General features: G+C 37.2%; 4 protein-coding genes across 6 annotated transcripts in view; all 4 read right to left on the reverse strand.

Annotated features, from left to right (window-relative positions):
• Positions 1-185: 185 nt before the first annotated feature.
• LOC109538154 lies at positions 186-2,692 on the reverse strand (the record flags this gene model as incomplete). The annotated part of the gene is given in 6 exon segments (XM_048667257.1): positions 186-445; positions 1,620-1,780; positions 1,836-2,148; positions 2,252-2,404; positions 2,474-2,562; positions 2,614-2,692. Coding segments are annotated over 6 exon segments (1,055 nt in total), but the record flags the coding sequence as incomplete, so codon positions are not given.
• On the reverse strand, positions 2,692-8,843 carry LOC109533033 (sarcosine dehydrogenase, mitochondrial). 2 transcript variants are annotated; one of them, XM_019898221.2, is made up of 14 exons: positions 8,580-8,843; positions 8,122-8,251; positions 7,939-8,062; positions 6,730-6,942; positions 6,344-6,673; positions 6,096-6,279; positions 5,730-5,995; positions 5,477-5,677; positions 5,172-5,420; positions 4,967-5,115; positions 4,646-4,902; positions 3,305-3,417; positions 3,092-3,249; positions 2,692-3,038 (listed from the first exon to the last, which is right to left on the reverse strand). In XM_019898221.2, exons 1-14 carry the CDS (start codon positions 8,704-8,706, stop codon positions 2,849-2,851), a joined length of 2,691 nt encoding a protein of 896 aa, XP_019753780.2. In that variant the 5' UTR covers positions 8,707-8,843; the 3' UTR covers positions 2,692-2,848. The 2 variants fall into 2 exon arrangements, with proteins under 2 accessions (XP_019753780.2, XP_019753781.2); XM_019898222.2 differs by lacking the exons at positions 2,692-3,038; positions 3,092-3,249; positions 3,305-3,417 and adding an exon at positions 3,465-3,559.
• Positions 8,844-9,118: 275 nt separating this feature from the next.
• Positions 9,119-13,916, reverse strand: LOC109541561. Of its 2 annotated transcripts, none has more exons than XM_048667317.1 (6): positions 13,752-13,916; positions 13,578-13,685; positions 10,058-10,216; positions 9,793-9,992; positions 9,539-9,732; positions 9,119-9,481 (listed from the first exon to the last, which is right to left on the reverse strand). In XM_048667317.1, exons 1-6 carry the CDS (start codon positions 13,788-13,790, stop codon positions 9,222-9,224), a joined length of 960 nt encoding a protein of 319 aa, XP_048523274.1. In that variant the 5' UTR covers positions 13,791-13,916; the 3' UTR covers positions 9,119-9,221. The 2 variants fall into 2 exon arrangements, with proteins under 2 accessions (XP_048523274.1, XP_048523273.1); XM_048667316.1 differs by having other exon boundaries at positions 9,119-9,478; positions 9,536-9,732.
• An 88-nt stretch (positions 13,917-14,004) lies between these two features.
• Positions 14,005-18,881, reverse strand: part of LOC109541558 (dynein axonemal heavy chain 7-like) — a gene marked incomplete at its 5' end in the record, with an annotated part of 13,326 nt that continues 8,449 nt past the window's right edge. The window contains 3 exon segments of the mRNA XM_048667306.1: positions 14,005-14,265; positions 18,273-18,416; positions 18,470-18,860. Of these exon segments, the coding sequence (XP_048523263.1) occupies positions 14,102-14,265; positions 18,273-18,416; positions 18,470-18,860 (699 nt within the window).

An 18,881-nucleotide genomic window follows, 5' to 3' on the forward strand; every position in this document is an offset into this window, starting at 1 on the left:
TCAATCTGTAATAAAAGACGTGAGGAAATTCTGTCTTTTTTAAAGACAAAAATTTTTGAGGCGAAATACCCAAAAAGAAGTTTGTAAAAAAGTATTAAACTTGTCTTTATCTATGGTATTAAAGTGACTACAACAACACTTGGTTAGAATGAATATCGCTCGGTAAAGTACTTAACTCGGTTTACTTGTAGGACCCGTTATCAAAATAGTATAAATCAACTCTTGTTTTTCCACTCGAATCGCAGTGCGTCGTTTTCTCAATCGGTTTTCTGGGCGTTTGACTAACTGGTCTTAAATTGGTGGGTCGAAGCTCTACCCTTGTTTGCATTCTTTGGTTCTTACAGTTTTTCTTGCTTTTTGACACTATTACATCATCGGGATTGCTTATTCCACAATCTTGCACATTTTTAAACGGCGCATTTTTTACTAGCTCGAACACAGCACGCTATAAAAGCAAAAATATCCGATTACACCTATCTTTCTGTATGCAGAAGCGAAAATTTTAGAAACATCCACTTGTACCTATGTATAGAGTTATTGACTGAACTTTGGCCACCCCGTTTTAGAATCTAATTTGAAATTTAGAGTAAAATGTGAAATACAAAAGTTGTAGATATTAACGTCTGGTTTATTTTAAGATAACACGAATTGGTGTGTGTCAAATTCAAGTGACAGACCAAACTTACCTTTTTTCAAATGGAATGCCGCACCTTTTAGTACATATTCGAACTATTCGAACAATTCTAGGCCTATTCGATATAATTGTTCTATAATGATTTTCAACTGTTTTCGAGTTAATAGCCAATATTGATCGAACTTTGGCCACCTCGTTTTGGCATCTACGTTTGCATCCTCATTTGAAATTTAGAGCAAAACATTATATACAAAAGTTGTAGATATGAAATCTAGTTTATTTTAAGATAATAAAAATTGTTACAGGATGTCTCAAATTCAAGTGCTTGGCCAAACTAAAATTTTTACAAATTGAATGCCCGAATATTTAAATGGTTATAAACTCAAAAACAGTTCAAGATCAATATGGAAAATTTATATCCAAGAGGACTGGAATTTTGCGTATAGTTCGAATATGAAATAAAAAGTGCGATGGAAGATTATGATTCCATAAAAAAAAAGTTTGTTCCGCGACTTGAGTTTGAGAGACCCCTGATCAATTGGTATTATCTTAAAATAAACTAGACGTTAATATTTACAACTTTTGTATTTAACATTTTTCTCTAAATTCCAAATTATATTCAAAAACGGGGTGGTGAAAGTTTAATCAATATTGGTTATTGACTCAAAAACTGTTGACAATCATTATAGAACATGTATATCGAATAGGCCTAGAATTGTGCGAATACTTCGAAAATGCAATAAAAAGTACGGCATTCGATTTAAAAAAAAGGTGAGTCTAGTCTGCACTTGAATTGGAGACACCTTGTATCAATTGGTAGTATGTTAAAATAAACGAGACGTTAATATCTACAACTTTTTTATTTAACATTTTTCTCTAAATTTCAAATTAGATGCAAAAACGGGGTGGCCAAAGATCAATTAATAACCCTGTACATCTAACGCAATCTTTTCATATCTAAAGGGTGTTTCAAATGGTTTTTTACCCTGGGACGGCTATTATTATTGCCTCGTTGCTTCGTCACGTTCATTCTGTAGTATTCTGCACAATTAGCATCGTTTAGCTCCTTCGAAGATAAAATCATCGCTTTTAACCAGTTGATAACCACGTTTTTGGAGTCCTTATTCAATTCAAGTGATCTATCATCTAAAATAGTAACACATACCGCAAAGAGTACTAATTACACTGATTCGTCACTAACCATTAGGTTCTAGATTGCCACATTTCGGTGTGGCTAGTTCATGTTTGCAACTTGCATGAATCCCGTTATGATTTTTTCTCCCATGTAGTAGGCTGGCTACTTGGGGACAGAAGCATTCAGAATTAATGCAAATGTTGGCGGGGTTCGACGGTGGTGGGCAAATGTACTGAGTATTTGAGTATACACTTTCTACATATGGAAAGTTTGCTTGTGAATCGGTCAGTTCGTCCAATATAGCCGATGTTGAACTATTTAAGTCGACGGCTATGGAAAGATTGTCTTTATTTTTTGCTGACCAATCCGTGTTTTCTGACTAATCTTTGCAGATAAACTCCTTGTCCACTAGATCCTATTTTTGCATGTTACATCTTTACCAGTTAAATTTCTTTTAACCCGGTTGTAATTTTAAACATTACCGAAGAAAGTTTGGAGTTGGAAAAAACTGACTCCTCGTTGTCGGCCTCACTGCTTGTGTTGTAGTTAAAATTTGAACACAGTGGAGGGCCCATAATATCGATAATTGTCTGCACCTCTTGCTTCAATTTGCGACTTCCAGCCACTTTCTGTCTCTGAAATGGAAAAACGTCCAGAAATACGTTTATAATTCTTTATATTTTGTATCTACCGGACTTGGAGACCTCATTTTTCACGTTCCTCTTATTGAAAGTGGTGTAGGTGCCTTTGGAATCTGTCGTCTTGGCCGCCTGTGCACTGGGCATAATCCTTCCTAAAATAAAATATAAAAATTATAGAAAGGTTTGTCAAAAGTGGCGTTTGCCTTGAATGAGGGCACCAGCCACAATCTGAAACAGGTTTACTTCACAGGGTACACAGGCCGGTATGCAATAAATACACATTTTGATTTTGTAAAGAACATATTTATTCCAAAATGCTAAAAAGTGTCTTGTAATGAAACCATGTGCCACTAAAACATTTATTCCCCTGTTGGACGGTCTGTCATATGGGATTACATGGGCTGAAATGTGAACGAGCAACGGCGCACTTTGAACTTTTCAGTCTTCAAAGTGCGATTGCTCTTCAAACTGATTTTCGTATCGTCCAAGTAGTCGTTGGTTCTTTGGATCGAATGGACTGTTTAGGTACAATGTAGCTGGGTACTTTTTGTCCCTGATTTCAATATGGTATTCGCCGGTTTTCAGAAATTCGCTATCAACCGACTTTCCCTTTGGATGGCGAACATATCTGGGGAAAAAAGACTTACAATTTACGTCAGAAAACACCAGTATATTATTCACCCCAAACCGATCGAAGAATCTAAAGCGAACCCGTAGGCTCCTCTTCGCAGATAGCCAACAATTGCGTCGTCTCTCCAAATAGTTTCCAGCCCGTATAGGGCCACATTATCTTGAAGTGTAAAGAAGCATCTTTTCTTTTTTGCCCCTTCCTGCTTCACCTACATCAATTTCGGATTTTATTTTGCAACATAAAGACAGTTCTGTTATAGTCACCTTTTCTACGATGGATTTTCCCTGGTATTGGCCGTCCTTTCGACAAAATCGCTCCAGACCTGCTTCCACTGGATTATCATCAATTCGCAGATCAGTATTTAGTAGATGGTAACCTAGAAGTTTACGTATGTCTAATAATGTAAACAAATTTAAATTTCTGAGCTTTGGGAAAAAATTCATAATTGTGCCTCTGTTTTCATTCTGTAGGTCGTAGGCACTACTTAACAGTACGCCGAAATATCCATACAGGGTGTCCCGTAAGCATATGATCAGAAGGGTACTGCGATATTCTTTGCATCAAAAGAAGACGATCTGACCTAACTGTTATTAACAAAAAATGTCTGGCTCCTCTGCTGTTGATGGTCAAAGTTCTTCATCAAAATTATATTTCTTGAAATATCGGGTGAATGGTACGACGTATTTTAGTAAAACTCGTTGTGAATTTGTTCTTATGTAAGAGTCATATTTTGATGAAACAATCGAGTTCAGCCGTTTTGGACAAGTGGTGAATTCTCGAGTGCCGTGATACAAAAACTACCAGAACTTTTTATTTGGTGGATAAAATCAACTCATTTTTTTTGTTGATGCACTAATCATTTATTCACAATTTTCTGCTTTTTGCAGCAAATCTTGTAGCATTCATAGTTTTTGCGCAAAAAATATTTCTGTTTTCTTGCCACTTAACAATGTTAGACATTAATTGTCAATCTATCTCACAAATTCGCTTCGAATGACTTTTTCTAACGAAGAAGTGACCTACATGGTCAAAGTATTAAGGTTTTGCGAAGACACTTGCGTGAAAGTGTGCGCGTTTACGCAGCGCATATTTGCAGTTAATGTCTAACATTGTTAAGTGAGAAGAAAACAGACTTATTTTTTTATGTCTGTATTGTATATATCGGTATGTATATATTGTATTATAACTATGAATGCTACAAGATTTTACAAAGAGCTCAAAATAATGATGTGATGAGTGCGTAATGTGAATAAATGATTAGTGCATCAGCCAAAAAAAATGGGTTGATTTCATCTACCAAATAAAAGGTTTTGGTAGTTTTTGTACCACGAGACTCAAGAATTTACCACTTGTCCAAAACGGATAAACTCGGTTGTTTCATCAAAATATGAGTCTTACATAAAAACAAATTTACAGCGAGTTTTACCAAAATACATCGTACTATTCTCCCGATATTTTAAAAAAGATAATTTTATTGAAGAACTTTGACCATCAATCGCAAGGGAGCCAGACATTTTTGTTAATAAAAGTTAGGACAGATCGTCTTCTTTTGATCCAAAGGAGATTATGGGACATCCTATATAAAATGTTAGTTTATCGTATACCTTTTTCCATGCTCAGTGAGTCCATTGCCCTGAACCCTGCCAGAGTCAAATCGAACCCTCGGCCCGCGTTTACGATTTTATTGTAAACGGATACGCAGTGGGCGTATGGGATATGAATTTCAAAACCCATTTCTCCCACATAGCTGAGCCGCATTGCCCTGCAGCTCTTGCCGTTAATTTTTATAATGTGAGACATGCCTAGTGGAAACTTCTCATCGGTAATGGGAGATTCGGTGACCGATTGAAGTAGTTCTCGGCTAAAGGCAAGAGGGTTCACTAAACAGATATTTTTCCAAAAAAGATTTGGGAGGTGTCGCCTACCTTTTCGGGCCCTGAATTGACAGAATTCCCAGTCGGTCAGTGATTTCGGATATGCGCGACTTGAAGTTTTTCTTGAAGAGCTGCTTTCTCAAATGGCTTTTGGTTTGGTAGCCAGATGGTCCTCCAGCCACTATGTAGTATCCTTTACCCTAGACCAACACGTCATCATAGGAACAATTGCGTTTCTATATGCATTCATTTCTACCTTTAATATTGGGCCTACAAGAGTGCCTCCTCCCTCTTCCAAAGTGGTCACCGTAACATCTGACTCGATTCCACCTTTAGAATTTAGTGAAAGGGTGTATGAAACCCGGCCTGGATCTTGGCTCAAATGATTAGTGAATAACCAATCTGCGGCCTCTTCGGCATCCGGGCCTGTTAAGTACATTTTCGTATAGCACGATAGGTTAAACAGCCCCACGTTTGTCCTGGTCGCTAAAGCTTCGCTTTTGATCTAATGAAAGTGGTTGTGTAAGTGCCATTTTGAGCTGAACAAACTGAACAATTTACCAAATCAAAATTTTTGGAGAATCCGAACGTTAGGTCCTTTTCCAATTCCTTCATATATCGCTGATCAGTATGTCTCACGTGATCGTAGTTGCCATACCAGTCATACCCTCTAACTGGGGCTGTTCTGTCTTCTTGAATGAAATAAGCCGGTCTCTCCCAGCCGAGAGCCTCTTCCATTACTGCTCCACTGGCCACCAAATGCTGGAAAGATTGTTGGCTTTAAATACAAATATTAGCCACCCCAACAGCCCACCTCATGGAAAGGATCGATCCTCAGATTTCTGCCGGACAATCGTTGGTCGTGTGGGTACACGATGCTGTAAGTTTTGGCGTAACTTTCGTGACATGTCTCGGTCACCCACGCTCTATCTGGTTTCTGTCGTTGAGAAAATCGGCGGATATCAAAATCGTGCATATCCATGTCGGGGCGTCCTTGTGTGATCCAGTAAGACAATTGTTCTGATACTCCTCCACTGAACATCATCCCCATCGAATTGTATCCGAGGCTGTAGTACAAACCTGCATATTTCAAAATATGTATATCTTATGCTGTTTCGAGATCTTGCTTAATTTTTTTTCGCTTATTCTCTTCGTTGAATTGTAAAGATCGTTATATTACCAACAACAATTGGATCCTCTCCAACTAATGGTTTATGATCTGGAGTAAATGATTCCGGCCCGCACACGTCGGCTTTGATCCCCGCCTGTTCAAAAGAGGGACATAATTCGACAGCGCGTTTCCAGTGCACCTCAAAGATGCTCTTGTCCATTTCGAAGAGTTTAAAACTGAAATCCTCCGGGACCTAAAATTAATATTGAGCAAATTTTCAATGCGCCGGATAGCGGATGCTGTTGGATTGGACTGACTTGCTTTAGGATGTCTGGGTTGCCTTCATATCCGCCAAAGAGAATTGAGTCTCCTTGGGGTCTAAAATACAAAGAACTATCGTGGCATCTGATGGATGGCGAATCTCGAGCGCCCTCGATTGTGTTCGTTACTACGTAGCTGTGTTTCATTGGAGTTATTGGTATTTCAATGTCTACCATGTTAGACACATTTCTGCCCCATACTCCAGCCGCATTAACAACCGTGTTGGTTTTAATGCTACCTTTGTTTGTTTCAATCCCAATAATCTTTTTCAACCCTTGAGTGCTCTCTTCGAAGTGGATTTTCGTCAGGGTGGTATGCTCGAAGACCTGCTTTTACGAATGATATTTAGTCGACCTAACTCAAACTGAACAATGACTAGTACCTGCCCACCGTTTGCAATACCCCCTTTAATAAGAGCACTACAATAGGAAGTGGGGTCTGCGTGCCCATCAGTTGGAGAATAAACAGCCCCATAAAATGCGTTTGGATCCAAAATTGGACTTAATTTTGCGGCCTCCTTAGGAGTGATTAGCTGACTGTGCACGTTGAAGTAGTGGCCTAAGGTGTGGAGCCTTTTAAATTCTTCCATTCTATCCTACAATAAACAGTAAAACATTTTATAGCGAGGTTTATTTTCATACTTTATCAATCGAGTGCAGTCAGTCAATATCATGTAGCATCGGTGAATAGGTACAGGGTTATTGATTGAACTTTGGCCACCCCGTTTTAACATTGAATTTCAAAATTAGAAAAAATGTTAAATACAAACGTTGTAGATATTAACGTCTAGTTTATTTTAAGATAGTAACAACTTTTACAGGGTGTCTCAAATTCAAGTGACAGACCAAACTTCCTTTTTTTACATGGAATGCCGTATTTTTTATTGCATATTCGAACTATTCGCACAATTATAGGCCTATTTGATAAAAACGTTCTATATTGATTTTCAACTGGTTTTGAGTTAATAACCAATATTGATTGAATTTTGGCCACCCCGTTTTAACATTTAATTTAAAATTTAGAGAAAAATTTTAAATCCGAAAGTTTTAGATATCAACGTCTAGCTGATTGTAAGAGAATACCAATTGATACAGGGTGTCTGAAACTCGTGGCGGTACAAACTTATGTTTTTTGAAATGGAATTATTCACTTTTTATTGCATATTCGAACCATACGCAAAATTACAGTTCTCTTTGATATACATTTTCTATATTGATTTCAACTGTTTTTCAGTTAATAACGATTTGAATATTCGGGCATTCCATTAATAAAAACTTGAGTTTGGTCAGGCATTTGAATTTGAGACACCCTGTGGCAATTATTATTTGTGGCAGTTATTATCTTAAAATAAACTAGATGTCAATATTTACAACTTTTGTATCTAATATTTTGCTCTAAATTTCAAATTAGCTTCCATTTAAAAAAAGGTTAGTTTGGTCTGTCAATTAAATTTGAGACACCTTGTATCAATTGATGTAATCTTAAAATAAACGTTAATATCTACAACTTTTGTATTCAACATTTTCCTCTAGTTTTCAAATTAATTGTTAAAACGGGGTGGCTAAAGTTCAATCAATAACCATGTACATACTAAAGTTCTGGCAATAAATATTCCACCATTGTTGATAAAACCTGGATCAACACCAGTTTCTTGTTCCAAATTTTTCAAAATTTCTTTGGTTCTGTAAAGTAGTTGGATGTCTGTGTCGTTGGGCCTAGAAGAGAGTGATGTTATTGTTCCGCATGTTTAAGCATCTATCAGTCCTTTACTTACCTCAAGCTCCACACCAATCCTCCTGTATGCCATGTAGTGCCATTTGTTAACTTATTATGCTCAATCAGAACGGGCTTAACACCTCGTTTGGTCAACTGGTAAAACGCACTACATCCTGCAATGCCTCCACCTAAATGCATTTAAAGGATGCGAGTGTAACTATTGTGTCAACATGATTACCTTAGCAAACAGTTTAATTAAAATACATAAAAATTCACGTTGTCTGTTCAATCTCATAGAAGCCGACTTTGAACTTTTGGATTATGTTTGCGTTTGCAAAACCTAATTTACAACATATTCCGATCAAAGTTTGTTATTTCCCTGAGTCAACAATGAGTGTTTAAAATACAGATATGCATCATAGACTGTGGGGCAATCTAATAATGACAATCAGCTAAGGCCTAAGCGATTCTGGGTCCTTAAAGGTCATAAAAACGCCTTAGTAACATACAACTCACCAACAATCACCACATCCGCTTGCCTGGGCAAACCAACTTCCCCGCTATGGGACTTTCTAAAATTTCCACCAGAAAACAGTAATGAAACGTCCGATTTGCTTCTAAACGATTTGCCCACTTTAAACATGTTTAAAGTTCGAATAATCGCGTTTGCAAACCGTTTTGAGAATGTATTCGATTCATAACAAATATGTCTTAATTAGATTAACTTTGATCAGTGTACCCAGCTTGAGACTATCATGCATATTGCGCCTGGATTGACCCCACTATCAGTGGTGGCGCAATCAAGGGCAATTAGCATTCAAATACAATATTAAACGTAACGACTATTCGTTGAGATACAAGCCAAGAGCAGGTCAGGGTTCAATTATTGTACCTAAACATATCTTTTGAATATCGTTACTTTAAATCCCGATTTTTTTTAGTTTGTCACTGAACGGCTCCATATTTGAATATGGATTTATACAATTTCTGTATAACCTGTAGATAAAGAAAGTTTGCTTTAACTGTGCCGATTTGATGCGAGGAATAAAAATGTCTTTTCTGTTGGACTGGAAAAAATCTATGAACATTGAAATATCGGTGAACACACCGGAATTAATAATATAAGTATAAAATAGTAAGCCAAGCAATTATTTGCGTCTACGTTCTTTTGGTGGGGTATTTAGGTTTAGTGACCCCAACATAGCCAAGAATTTCAATGGGTCGGGCTCCCTCTAATTCACCCTGTACTCGAGTAGCTTTGACATCGGTTTGGTAACCTCTAGCACTGGCAAGAGCCGCTTCTTCTACGAGGTCGGGAGGTGCTGCAACAGCCGCAGCTTCTGCTGCTTGTATTGCGCCAGCAAATTCACACATTTGCTCAGCTTTTGCCAATTTATCGACTGCATCGGTCAGTTCTGAGGGAATCGATAATATAATTAGTACCTGGTCTGTGTATTATGCCCACATCAAACCGTTATCAGGTTCCTTCCTTAGGTCGAAGAGCATCTCCACTTGGCTGGCCGTCGCTCCCGACATTCTCTGTAAAGTGCCCTTAGACAAATTCAATTGGGGTTCGTCAACGGCAATTAAAGGCGGCGGAAATTGTGGTCCCGCATTAAAACTGGCTGTCTTCTGGTTTTTCAACTCTTTCTCCACAGAACGGTCAAACCTGAAAACAACCCATCATAAGGGCCAATAGATTTTAATTGTCTATTTGCTAAAGCTCTACCACTCCATAAGGGATTCTCTTCGTTCGTGTTCATTGCGTTTTGCATTGGCGCTGGCTTCGTTTTGAGCAGCTTGCTCTGTCTCGAGAAGCGGCTTTGCGTTCATATACGAGGCCTCTGCAGGAGGTGGATGAATCGTCGAAGGGGTTTGCGATATGTTTTGATCTGCACCCCGAATCCGGGAAGTCAGCCTACCGTTGGACTAGAAAAATTATGTAAAGTTTTCCGATTCGTTCATAGAGTTTCCCAGGTTTGTTGAACACCTACCTGACCCAGCAATTCGAGCAAGTTTATGTCCTTTGACATCGAGTTTAAGTTATAGTCCATTTGAGAACCAAATGCATCATACTGGTTGGAATAGCCGTACGGTCCTGGAGTGGAAGCTCTAGCAGAAGGGGGAATCCGCGTATTCCCGTAACCCGAATACTAAAGGTATCAATCAGTATACACACATCATATTTTGAACATTGCACATCTTGCACTCCTCCCCCTCTGTATTTACTACATACGTTTAATTTATACAAAATTGTTTTATTGGTAAAAAAAAACCACTTGTTTACAAGTAAAAGAAATGATTGAATTAAAAAAAAATGTTTGCCCCTTCGAAACTGTGTTGCTGTAAAATTGCTTATATTGGTTACTATTAATCGGCATTAGAATCGTGCAAGAATCGTCGTGTAGCATGTCTAGAAACGAGTTGTCAGCTTTTGATAGGATTAGAATTATTGCTCTGTTGCAAGAAGGTTTATCTAAGCACAATATTTCCATTAGGCTGAACTTTATTAGAAGCACAGTTAGCAGGACAATTAAACGCTATGAAGAGACCAGTGAGATGAAGTGGTCGTCCCACTTCGAGGTCTGCTGTTACTCACGTTACCACGATACGAGAAGATCGCTATATATTCCCAATCAGCCCGTAGAGAGCGCTCAGTCACCCTACCGGCACTAAGATCTCAGTTCCAGAGAACGTAGAACCGTATGATATCCAGTGCTACTATCCGCGGGATTTCGATTGGTGAGCGATGATTACCGAGTAAGAGTTTGGAGAGAAGCAGGACGCCGAAATAGGCTTCAAACAGCCGTTGCAGTTGCTCCATATCGCGGTGGAACACAAATGTTTTGGGGGGGTATTATGTTCAATAGAAGGACCCCACTTAATTACATATCGGGGTCGATGACAGGTGCATATTACCTTGCAAATGTGGCCATTCATAGAATTATAACCCCACATGATGAATTAGGGGACCAGTTCATCTTTATGGATGACAATGCCAGGGCACATCGCACCAGAGCTGTTCAAGAAGTATCAGAAACCCGAAACACCACAAAATTAGATTTATCGAACACGTCTGGGATTATTTATGAAGAGCCATTTTCCAGCGGAATAATCCACCAAGAAATGCTCAAGAAATTATTATTGCTGCTACAGAGGAATGGCGAAATATCCCTCAGAAAGTAATCAATGATTTGATTAGAATGGATAGACGTGTGAATGCATTGTTAAGAAGTAGAGGCTCAAATACTTAATATTAACTATGTCGTTGAATTTTTGAAGTGATAATTTTTTATGGGAGGGTGAACAGATTTTTCTCGGTCACGGCGGCTCCCACTCCGGCCTCTTCGCGGCTGAGGTTTGAGACGCACATATGCACTTTAAATTCGACATTTTTCTCTTAGTGTGGGTGCAACTGTAGATCTGATAAACTGCTCAAATACACATTGCGTTATTAAACTGACAGTAATTTTGATATATCAATTATTGAGTGTGATATTATTCTGTTCGGTGCAGTTTATTTTATAACGCTGATAACAATGAATCAACAAATTAACAAGGGAGAAGCTGTAGATACTGCAAATACTAGGTAAGGGTGCTCATGCACTATATGCCTGTTCGAGATTAGCCTTCGTTTTCGTCCATAAATTTGCAGAAAACTGTATTACAAACTTTTGAAAATCATGTTCAAACGACCGGATATTTATCATTGTAAATGGGATTGCCCTTTGCTACTGCTTACTGTTAAATATTGTTTTAACAACTAACAATCGATGATTCGGCACAAAACTGTGCCTAAGATCCACGACAATAAAGTTTTTGGAAAACTGTTGGACCTATTTTAAATCGCCTGATTGATTGCGGACGTAAATTCGTATCAAGAAAAGATTAAATTAAATTTTAATAATAAATCGTATCGATAGAATCCCGGTACCGATTCCCTCTGTCGTACTCTCCGTCTGTAGTCCAGATTATGTCCATTTGCATTGTATTGCACGATTCAAAGATCTCGTATAATATTACTAGCTACTTGTTTAGTGATTTTCGTCGGAGACAATTGTTAATGCAGATGTTGAGCGGATATTCTCTAAAGAAGCCAGGGTCAATTGATGAAAAACGCTCAAGATTAAGTTCAAATAAAGTGTCACAACTATTATTAATAATTTTTAATGCAATAATATGTTCTATTATTTGTTATTTTATTTTGTAACAACAAATAATCAATATTTAGATATATATTTTGAAATCTTTCATATTTAACATAAAATGATAAACATCATTACTGTTTTGTAATAATATATAATAAACATGTTTTGAATTTAATTGAAAAAATATTTCAGTGTACCTCAATTATTTCAGAAAACATGGGTTCCGTCTTCTTATTTTCTATCACGCAGCGCATTCTTGATTTTAAGACGATACGAATCTCCCTTCAGCTTATAGTTGCAAAATATGTCAAACTAATTTATTAGGGCTTATTTTCAATTCTCTATATTATTTCTATGATTAATTGTGTTTCCCACGCATCAAAATGGATTTTTTCCCTTCATATACCCTTTGATTCCTTTATGATTAAATCTTCTCAATTTAGTTTAATTTTTTTAGCCTTGGATTAGTTCAGTTAGAATATTTTTTTGAACATACGCGCGATGGCTTACATTATGTATATGTACATATAGTGTGTCAAGTGTATCCTGTCTCTATGGCTCTTCCTCGTTTTAGCGTTTATTTTAAACAGATAGAACGTCTTCCAATCACCAAAATTAATTGATTTTTTAGTCCTATTGAGATACAAGTTGTAGCAGACGTTCATGAACAACATACACAAGAGCAGTCACAAAAACATGCTTCAATGCGAAAAGTATTAAGTAATGTTGAACGCCAAAACCGATTACGTGCTAAAAAAGGAGCATTAAGTAATAGATCAACTCAAAGTAGCTTTCATCAACCACGAACTAGTGCTGAACGTCAAAGATTATACAAAGCAAATAAGAAATTACGACTAAAAAATACAGAAACTGAAGAAGAAGAGTTTACACAAACCCAAGAAGAGCAATATGTACAACATCTGATTAAAGAATGTTAAATGTTGTAAATAAGAAATATATTTTACATTCAAAAGGAAATTAAATTAAATTTTACCTATTCCTGATCCATTTATAAATTATTAGACTAAAAAGAATATTAAAATTATAAAATAAAATCATTATTGCCATCATGCGTTAAACAAGTTCAATATTTTATGGTTTCTATAAATATATGAAGTTATCACTTCTGTTGAGCGTCCCCTGAAGCACACCATTTTTTTTATTTTAAAATTTTTGCATCCGGACTGTAATTTTCTTTTTATAACTGATAATTTGTTGAAATTAAATCCATTTTGCCGTCTTTTCGAAGCTTTTAATCTAAATTTAACACCGGCGTCTGCAAGGTTTTCCAAAATTTTTAAATGTCCAAATAACTAGGAGGTGCAAGACTTTTGAAAGCTAGTGTATATTATTAGATATAACTTACCTCGGCGTAACTACCCCCAACCGGCTCAGGTCGCGTCGGGCTTCCTTCTATTGAAACGTGAACTGTTCTGTGAGAGGGACCAGGGAGGTTCAAATCTCTTGAAGGTGACTAAATTAGGACAACATCATAAAGAGAAAACAAATAAAACAAAAATAAATAAGAGAAAAACGTTACCATCTCTTCTGGGTCACCGCACCGTCCTCTGCAACTCATTGTGGTTCGGTTTTTTCTCAAGCAAACTGAAATTTTGTAAATATTTCGCTGTAAAATGGATCACTTTGGTGGTATTTTACGCCCAGTCAGCAATTACCTGACATTGGCAGTTTAAAAAAACCAGCAGATGGTGACAGGCTTGTTTTATAAAAAAGTGCAATTTTTTCGAAAATTATCTAAAACCGTAATAAAACTATAGTTAGACAACTGATCATTATGTGGTTAAGATTTGTATTTATATGAAACAATATGGTATACAAAGCTGTTTCCAAAAGACAAAGGTTGTAAAGGGCACTTTAAAACGCATTAAGCTAATCCAGCTGGCACAGCAATGCCATGCTTCTTTTGATCCAATGGGACGCAGGCTCCAAAGTATTAAGCAGGATCGGTAAGACGTAGTTCGTTGAATGACCAGTGGTTGAGAGCACTCCTCTCCTCACTGATGTGTTGTAAACGGGTGAATTGTACCGAGACCCTAAAGCAAAGAGTAGTTACAAAATAATATAATTTCGGATATTACTGTAGAAACGGCACCCATTCTGGAGCTCAAATGTGTAACAATTTATTGTTATGCACGAATGGTGTGAGATCTGATTACTTTTGAATACTCGTACCGACTAGTTTTGGATTCAATATTCGTTACTTCGGATCAGTTATTCAAGTACTTATTCTAGTCGTAAGTATTACGAAAGTCGAAGACCGATATTTGAATTTTATTAGTGCTCTTCATATTTGTTTTACAGACACTTTAGTCATACAAACCATATCCAACCCTTGAATTTATGTATAAGAGTAAATAATCAGACCATTTTTAAGTCAGTTGTTAATTGATTACCTATTGTACTCTCTATTGTTATTGTAGATATTGTCCCCAGACATTTTGAACTCCCACAGTTTTTAATATTTTACTGCTGTTTCTAATCGAATTGTCTTTGAAAGCAAGTCATTTAACTCTGTGAAGCAATAAACCACACATGCATAAATAAATTTTTGTACAGTAGTAATACAGTGCGACAATTATCAATTTTAATAAACGTCTTTTTGCAAATATGCAGTTTTTAAATAAGTTACAATTTTCATGTTACATTTTATATTATAAAAGTAAACGTAAAAATATAATTGAAGTTTACCATGCGGCAACATGCAACGCTGTTCAGTTATTAGAATCGACCAACGTTGAAAATCAAACTGTCAATCAATCTGAATTTTAAAAAATCTGAAATTTGAATATTCGAATAATCTAGTTTTCGAATATTCGAGTATTTTAATAATCGAGTATTCGAATACCAGTACCGAATACCATAAAATCGCCAGTAATGTTGTGATACCCTATTGGTTTCTTCGACGGTTCTCAACGGTTAAACACGGTTTTCATGGTTAATATGTCTCAGAAGCCAAGAAGAAAAATCGTTATTCATATCATTCCTGACAATTAGCTACAATGGATAGCGGTTATATTTTTTCCCTTTGAGAGTGATTTTTAATACGATTTCAGGAACTTAAAAAAGTGCCGACCTTTTGTTGGCGTTGGCACATTAATTGTAGCACCACGCAAAAGTTGATGACGCGAGTCAACAGAACACAGAGACGTAATTTTATCTTCAGTTGCAGGAGGGAAAATTATTATTTTCATTTGCTTGTAAATATATGGGAATTTGTTTAAATGCTTGTAGAATATGAATCATTTATTTTATAAAAGTATACAAGGTGCGTATAAAGATATTTACACCTTGTGAGTTTGATAATGTTGGCGTATTCGAGTATTCGAACCTTCGGTGTGCGATGGGTGGATTGAGTAGCTCATCAAACATCGCTGCCGGTCCCAAGCCCGGAAAAAGGAGGACGGTTGTCAGACGAGGTTAGTTGTTAGTTGTTAGTGGTTAGTAATATGGAACACAAGCTAACCAAAAAAACAAGAATAGAGTCACAATACATTAAGGACAGAATAGAGTCACAATACAGCCTGCTGGAACATTATGTCCTGGAGCACGAAAAACAACGAAATATTATTAGAAATGGAGCATCACAAAATAGACACATGTGCCCTATCTGAAACAAAGCGTAAAGGTAAAGGAACCATTAAATTACCAAAGTACATCCTAAAATACAGCGGAGTTGCTAAGCACAAAAGAGCAGTAGGGGGAGTAGCTATATTGATATCAGAAAAATATGAAAAATTAATCCAGGATATTCAATACATAAGCAAAAGAATACTAATAGCATCATTGGAAACAGAAAGGGAACTTCACATAATTAGTGTATATGCACCAGATATTAACAAAAGCAAAGAAAAAAGGACTTATTCTATGAAACACTAGAGGAAGAAGTAAAGAAGATACCAGTAACAGAGAAACTCCTTATAATGGGCGATCGAAAGGGCCAGAATTGGGAACAACATAATACCCGGATTAAAACATCGATTTAAAGAAAACCGTCTTAACGAAAATGGTGAAGCATTAATAGACTTCTGCACCCGCCACAATATGAGAATAAACAACAGCTTCTTCAGATCTAAACAGCAACACAAAATCACCTGGCAAAATTCTCGGGGACAGAGCTCGACAATAGACTATATCATATCAAATAGAGCCATACACTCAACTTAAGTATTAGGCACCACAAGTCTAACTTCCGCCAACATGGGTTCTGACCATTTCTTGTACTGTGTACTGTGTAAGCTCCGAATAAGAATACAATGAAAATAAACTCCTCCAAGCATCGACAAGAAAAAATTTAACATAGAATCTATCAGAGACCCGGCCACTAAAGAACTCTACAAAACACGCCTATCTCAAAAAATGTAAATTAACTACATCACAGAGCAAGATGACGTAGAAAAGTGTTGATAAAGTAAAGACAAATATCACATATGCAGCCACTGAAGCTATAGGCAAAGGAAAAATCTCTACAAATAAAACCTTCCGAAACAAACAATGGTATACCACAGAAGTAAAAACACTAGCAAAAGAAAATCGTATTGCCTATTAAAGCTAAGAAGCAAACTTGACTTTACAGAATACGCGCAAACACAACAAATAGACGAAGCAAAGTGAAAAGACTACTTTAAAAGATTATATGCCAGCGATGAACAAGAAAGTCTCGAAGAAGAAAACGCGGAAAATCCGGAAACAGTGGAAATATCAGTAGGTCACTACAAAAATTGCGAGTAAGATTAAAAATAGAAAAGCGCCTGGTTTAGATGACATACCAAACGAACTACTAAAAGGGGACGGACCACTACTAATGGGGAAACTTACAAAACCCTTCAATATAATTTTAACAACTAGAACAATCCTAAACAAATGGAAGAAAAGTATCACTATTCCGATATTCAATAAAGGTGATAAGAAATGTCCTGAAAACTACAGAAGCATAACACTACTAGCCTCAACTATGAAACTGTTCACAAAAATTTTGGAATCAATCATCACCGAACGTTTAGTTATGTTAGAAGAACAACAAGGGTTCAGAATAAATAGATCGACGCTGGACGCTATCTTCATAATCAGGCAAATTGTGGAAAAAGCCATTGACCGAAAAGCCGAAAAACCCGCATTTATGTGCTTTATCGATCTCACCAAGGCCTTTGATCGAGTAAAACTTTTCGATGTTATCAACATTTTAAGGAGAAAACACATACCTGAAGCTATTATAGGAACTATCAAACAGTTAAACGTCAACACTTCGACTCACATCTTAATGATCCAAAAACTGACAGAGGGAATTCTAACGACATCGGGAATCAGACAGGGAGATTCTCTAAGCCCCCATTAGTCACGTTAAGAACTCGGGTAGAGGGTACAGACTTACAACTGGCGAAATGAAAATCATTTGCAATGCCGACGACGCTGTGATCATAGCTGAAAGTGAGGATGACCTTCAAAGACTCTTGCACGCATTCTATGTCAAAGCTATGGCCTACAACATGCAAATATCCACTATCAAAACAAAAACACGCGTAGTCGCTAAAGAGCCCGTCAGATGTAAACTCGCACCCGATAATAATTTCGTAGAGCAGGTAATGGAGTTTAACTACCTGCGAGTGCAAATAACCTGCAGTCAAAACAGAGACAATGAAGTAAGGTCCAAGCAAACAAGGCTTGCAGGATAGCAGGTGGTCTACAAGGCGTAGAATGGAACAACAAACACATGGGGAAACAGGCTAAAACTAAGATCTGTAAGACGACCCGTACTGACATAGGCTACAGAAACCGGAGCAGACACGGGATAGGGATTCGGTACTGGTACTGATTACCAGTTATTCTGAGCGAGTACGAGTAGTAGAGTATTGGGCTTTGGAGTCGAAGGTTAAGATGGGTGACTTGATTTTCCGAGAACGATTACTAATTATTGCGATTGCTAATTATTTGAATACTCGTTTGGTAGCTTGGTCCGGTATTCGTTACTTCGGATACTGACGAGTAGAGAGTACTCGAATACCGATTAGTTACTTTTTTCCCACCACTATTATGCACAAATCACCTGGGTTACAGTTCTCGATTTTGATAGGCGTGATCCAGATCAAAGGCATTGTGTCATGCAAAACTTTTGCATACAGTTCAGCAATGATTCCTTTGTTTCTATCATAACGGGCGCCATCGGTATATAGACCATAAATATAAGCTCCTAAAATATTACATACACTAGGAAATGAAAATCCTTGGCTCAGCATCAATAACGATGCTTAACGATTGGAGGAGTCTCTGAGTTCTCGGTCTGCAATATCTCAAAATCGAATGTTAATTTGTCGATGGGAATAGTATATTTTCTAGCATAGTTTTGTTTGACACCAGTTAGGAATGCTTGAGTAAAAAATAAGTCCGAAACCCAGTAGCTAGGCGGTTTTCCTCCACTGAGCCATTTGTGCAAGAAGTGCATTTGATTGAGAAAGTCTGACACGTAACTAGGCAGATTTTTCAAACTTGGATACGACACTGCAGCCCAGTTGGTTGGCAGTCGTCCCAGCATCAAAGCAGTAGAAAAAGCTTCTAGTTCCGGAGGCACTGCCACCAGACCTGAAAGCAGCATACCCCGCAACCTCGTACGATGTTTTAAGTACCTTAAATTGACCTAGTATGGCTTTCAGCATGA

Source organism: Dendroctonus ponderosae, unplaced genomic scaffold, assembly GCF_020466585.1.
Source record: "Dendroctonus ponderosae isolate FM_Combo_2020 unplaced genomic scaffold, Dpon_F_20191213v2 Dpon_F_20191213_1, whole genome shotgun sequence".
In the NCBI taxonomy this organism is placed as follows: Eukaryota; Metazoa; Arthropoda; class Insecta; order Coleoptera; family Curculionidae; genus Dendroctonus; species Dendroctonus ponderosae.

What these genes read in the sequence shown, in the direction of transcription:
- LOC109533033 (XM_019898221.2), bottom strand. Translation starts at nt 8,706, where the DNA reads ATGTTTAAAGTGGGCAAATCGTTTAGAAGCAAATCGGACGTTTCATTA. An exon ending in TCTCCAAAAATTTTGATTTG is followed by an intron (nt 5,421 to 5,476) that starts GTAAATTGTTCA and finishes CACTTTCATTAG; the next exon opens with ATCAAAAGCGAAGCTTTAGC. An exon ending in TTGTAGGCCCAATATTAAAG is followed by an intron (nt 5,116 to 5,171) that starts GTAGAAATGAAT and finishes GTGTTGGTCTAG; the next exon opens with GGTAAAGGATACTACATAGT.
- LOC109541561 (XM_048667317.1), bottom strand. Translation starts at nt 13,790, where the DNA reads ATGAGTTGCAGAGGACGGTGCGGTGACCCAGAAGAGATG. An exon ending in TGCTCGAATTGCTGGGTCAG is followed by an intron (nt 9,993 to 10,057) that starts GTAGGTGTTCAA and finishes TAATTTTTCTAG; the next exon opens with TCCAACGGTAGGCTGACTTC. An exon ending in CCTAAGGAAGGAACCTGATA is followed by an intron (nt 9,482 to 9,538) that starts ACGGTTTGATGT and finishes TATCGATTCCCT; the next exon opens with CAGAACTGACCGATGCAGTC.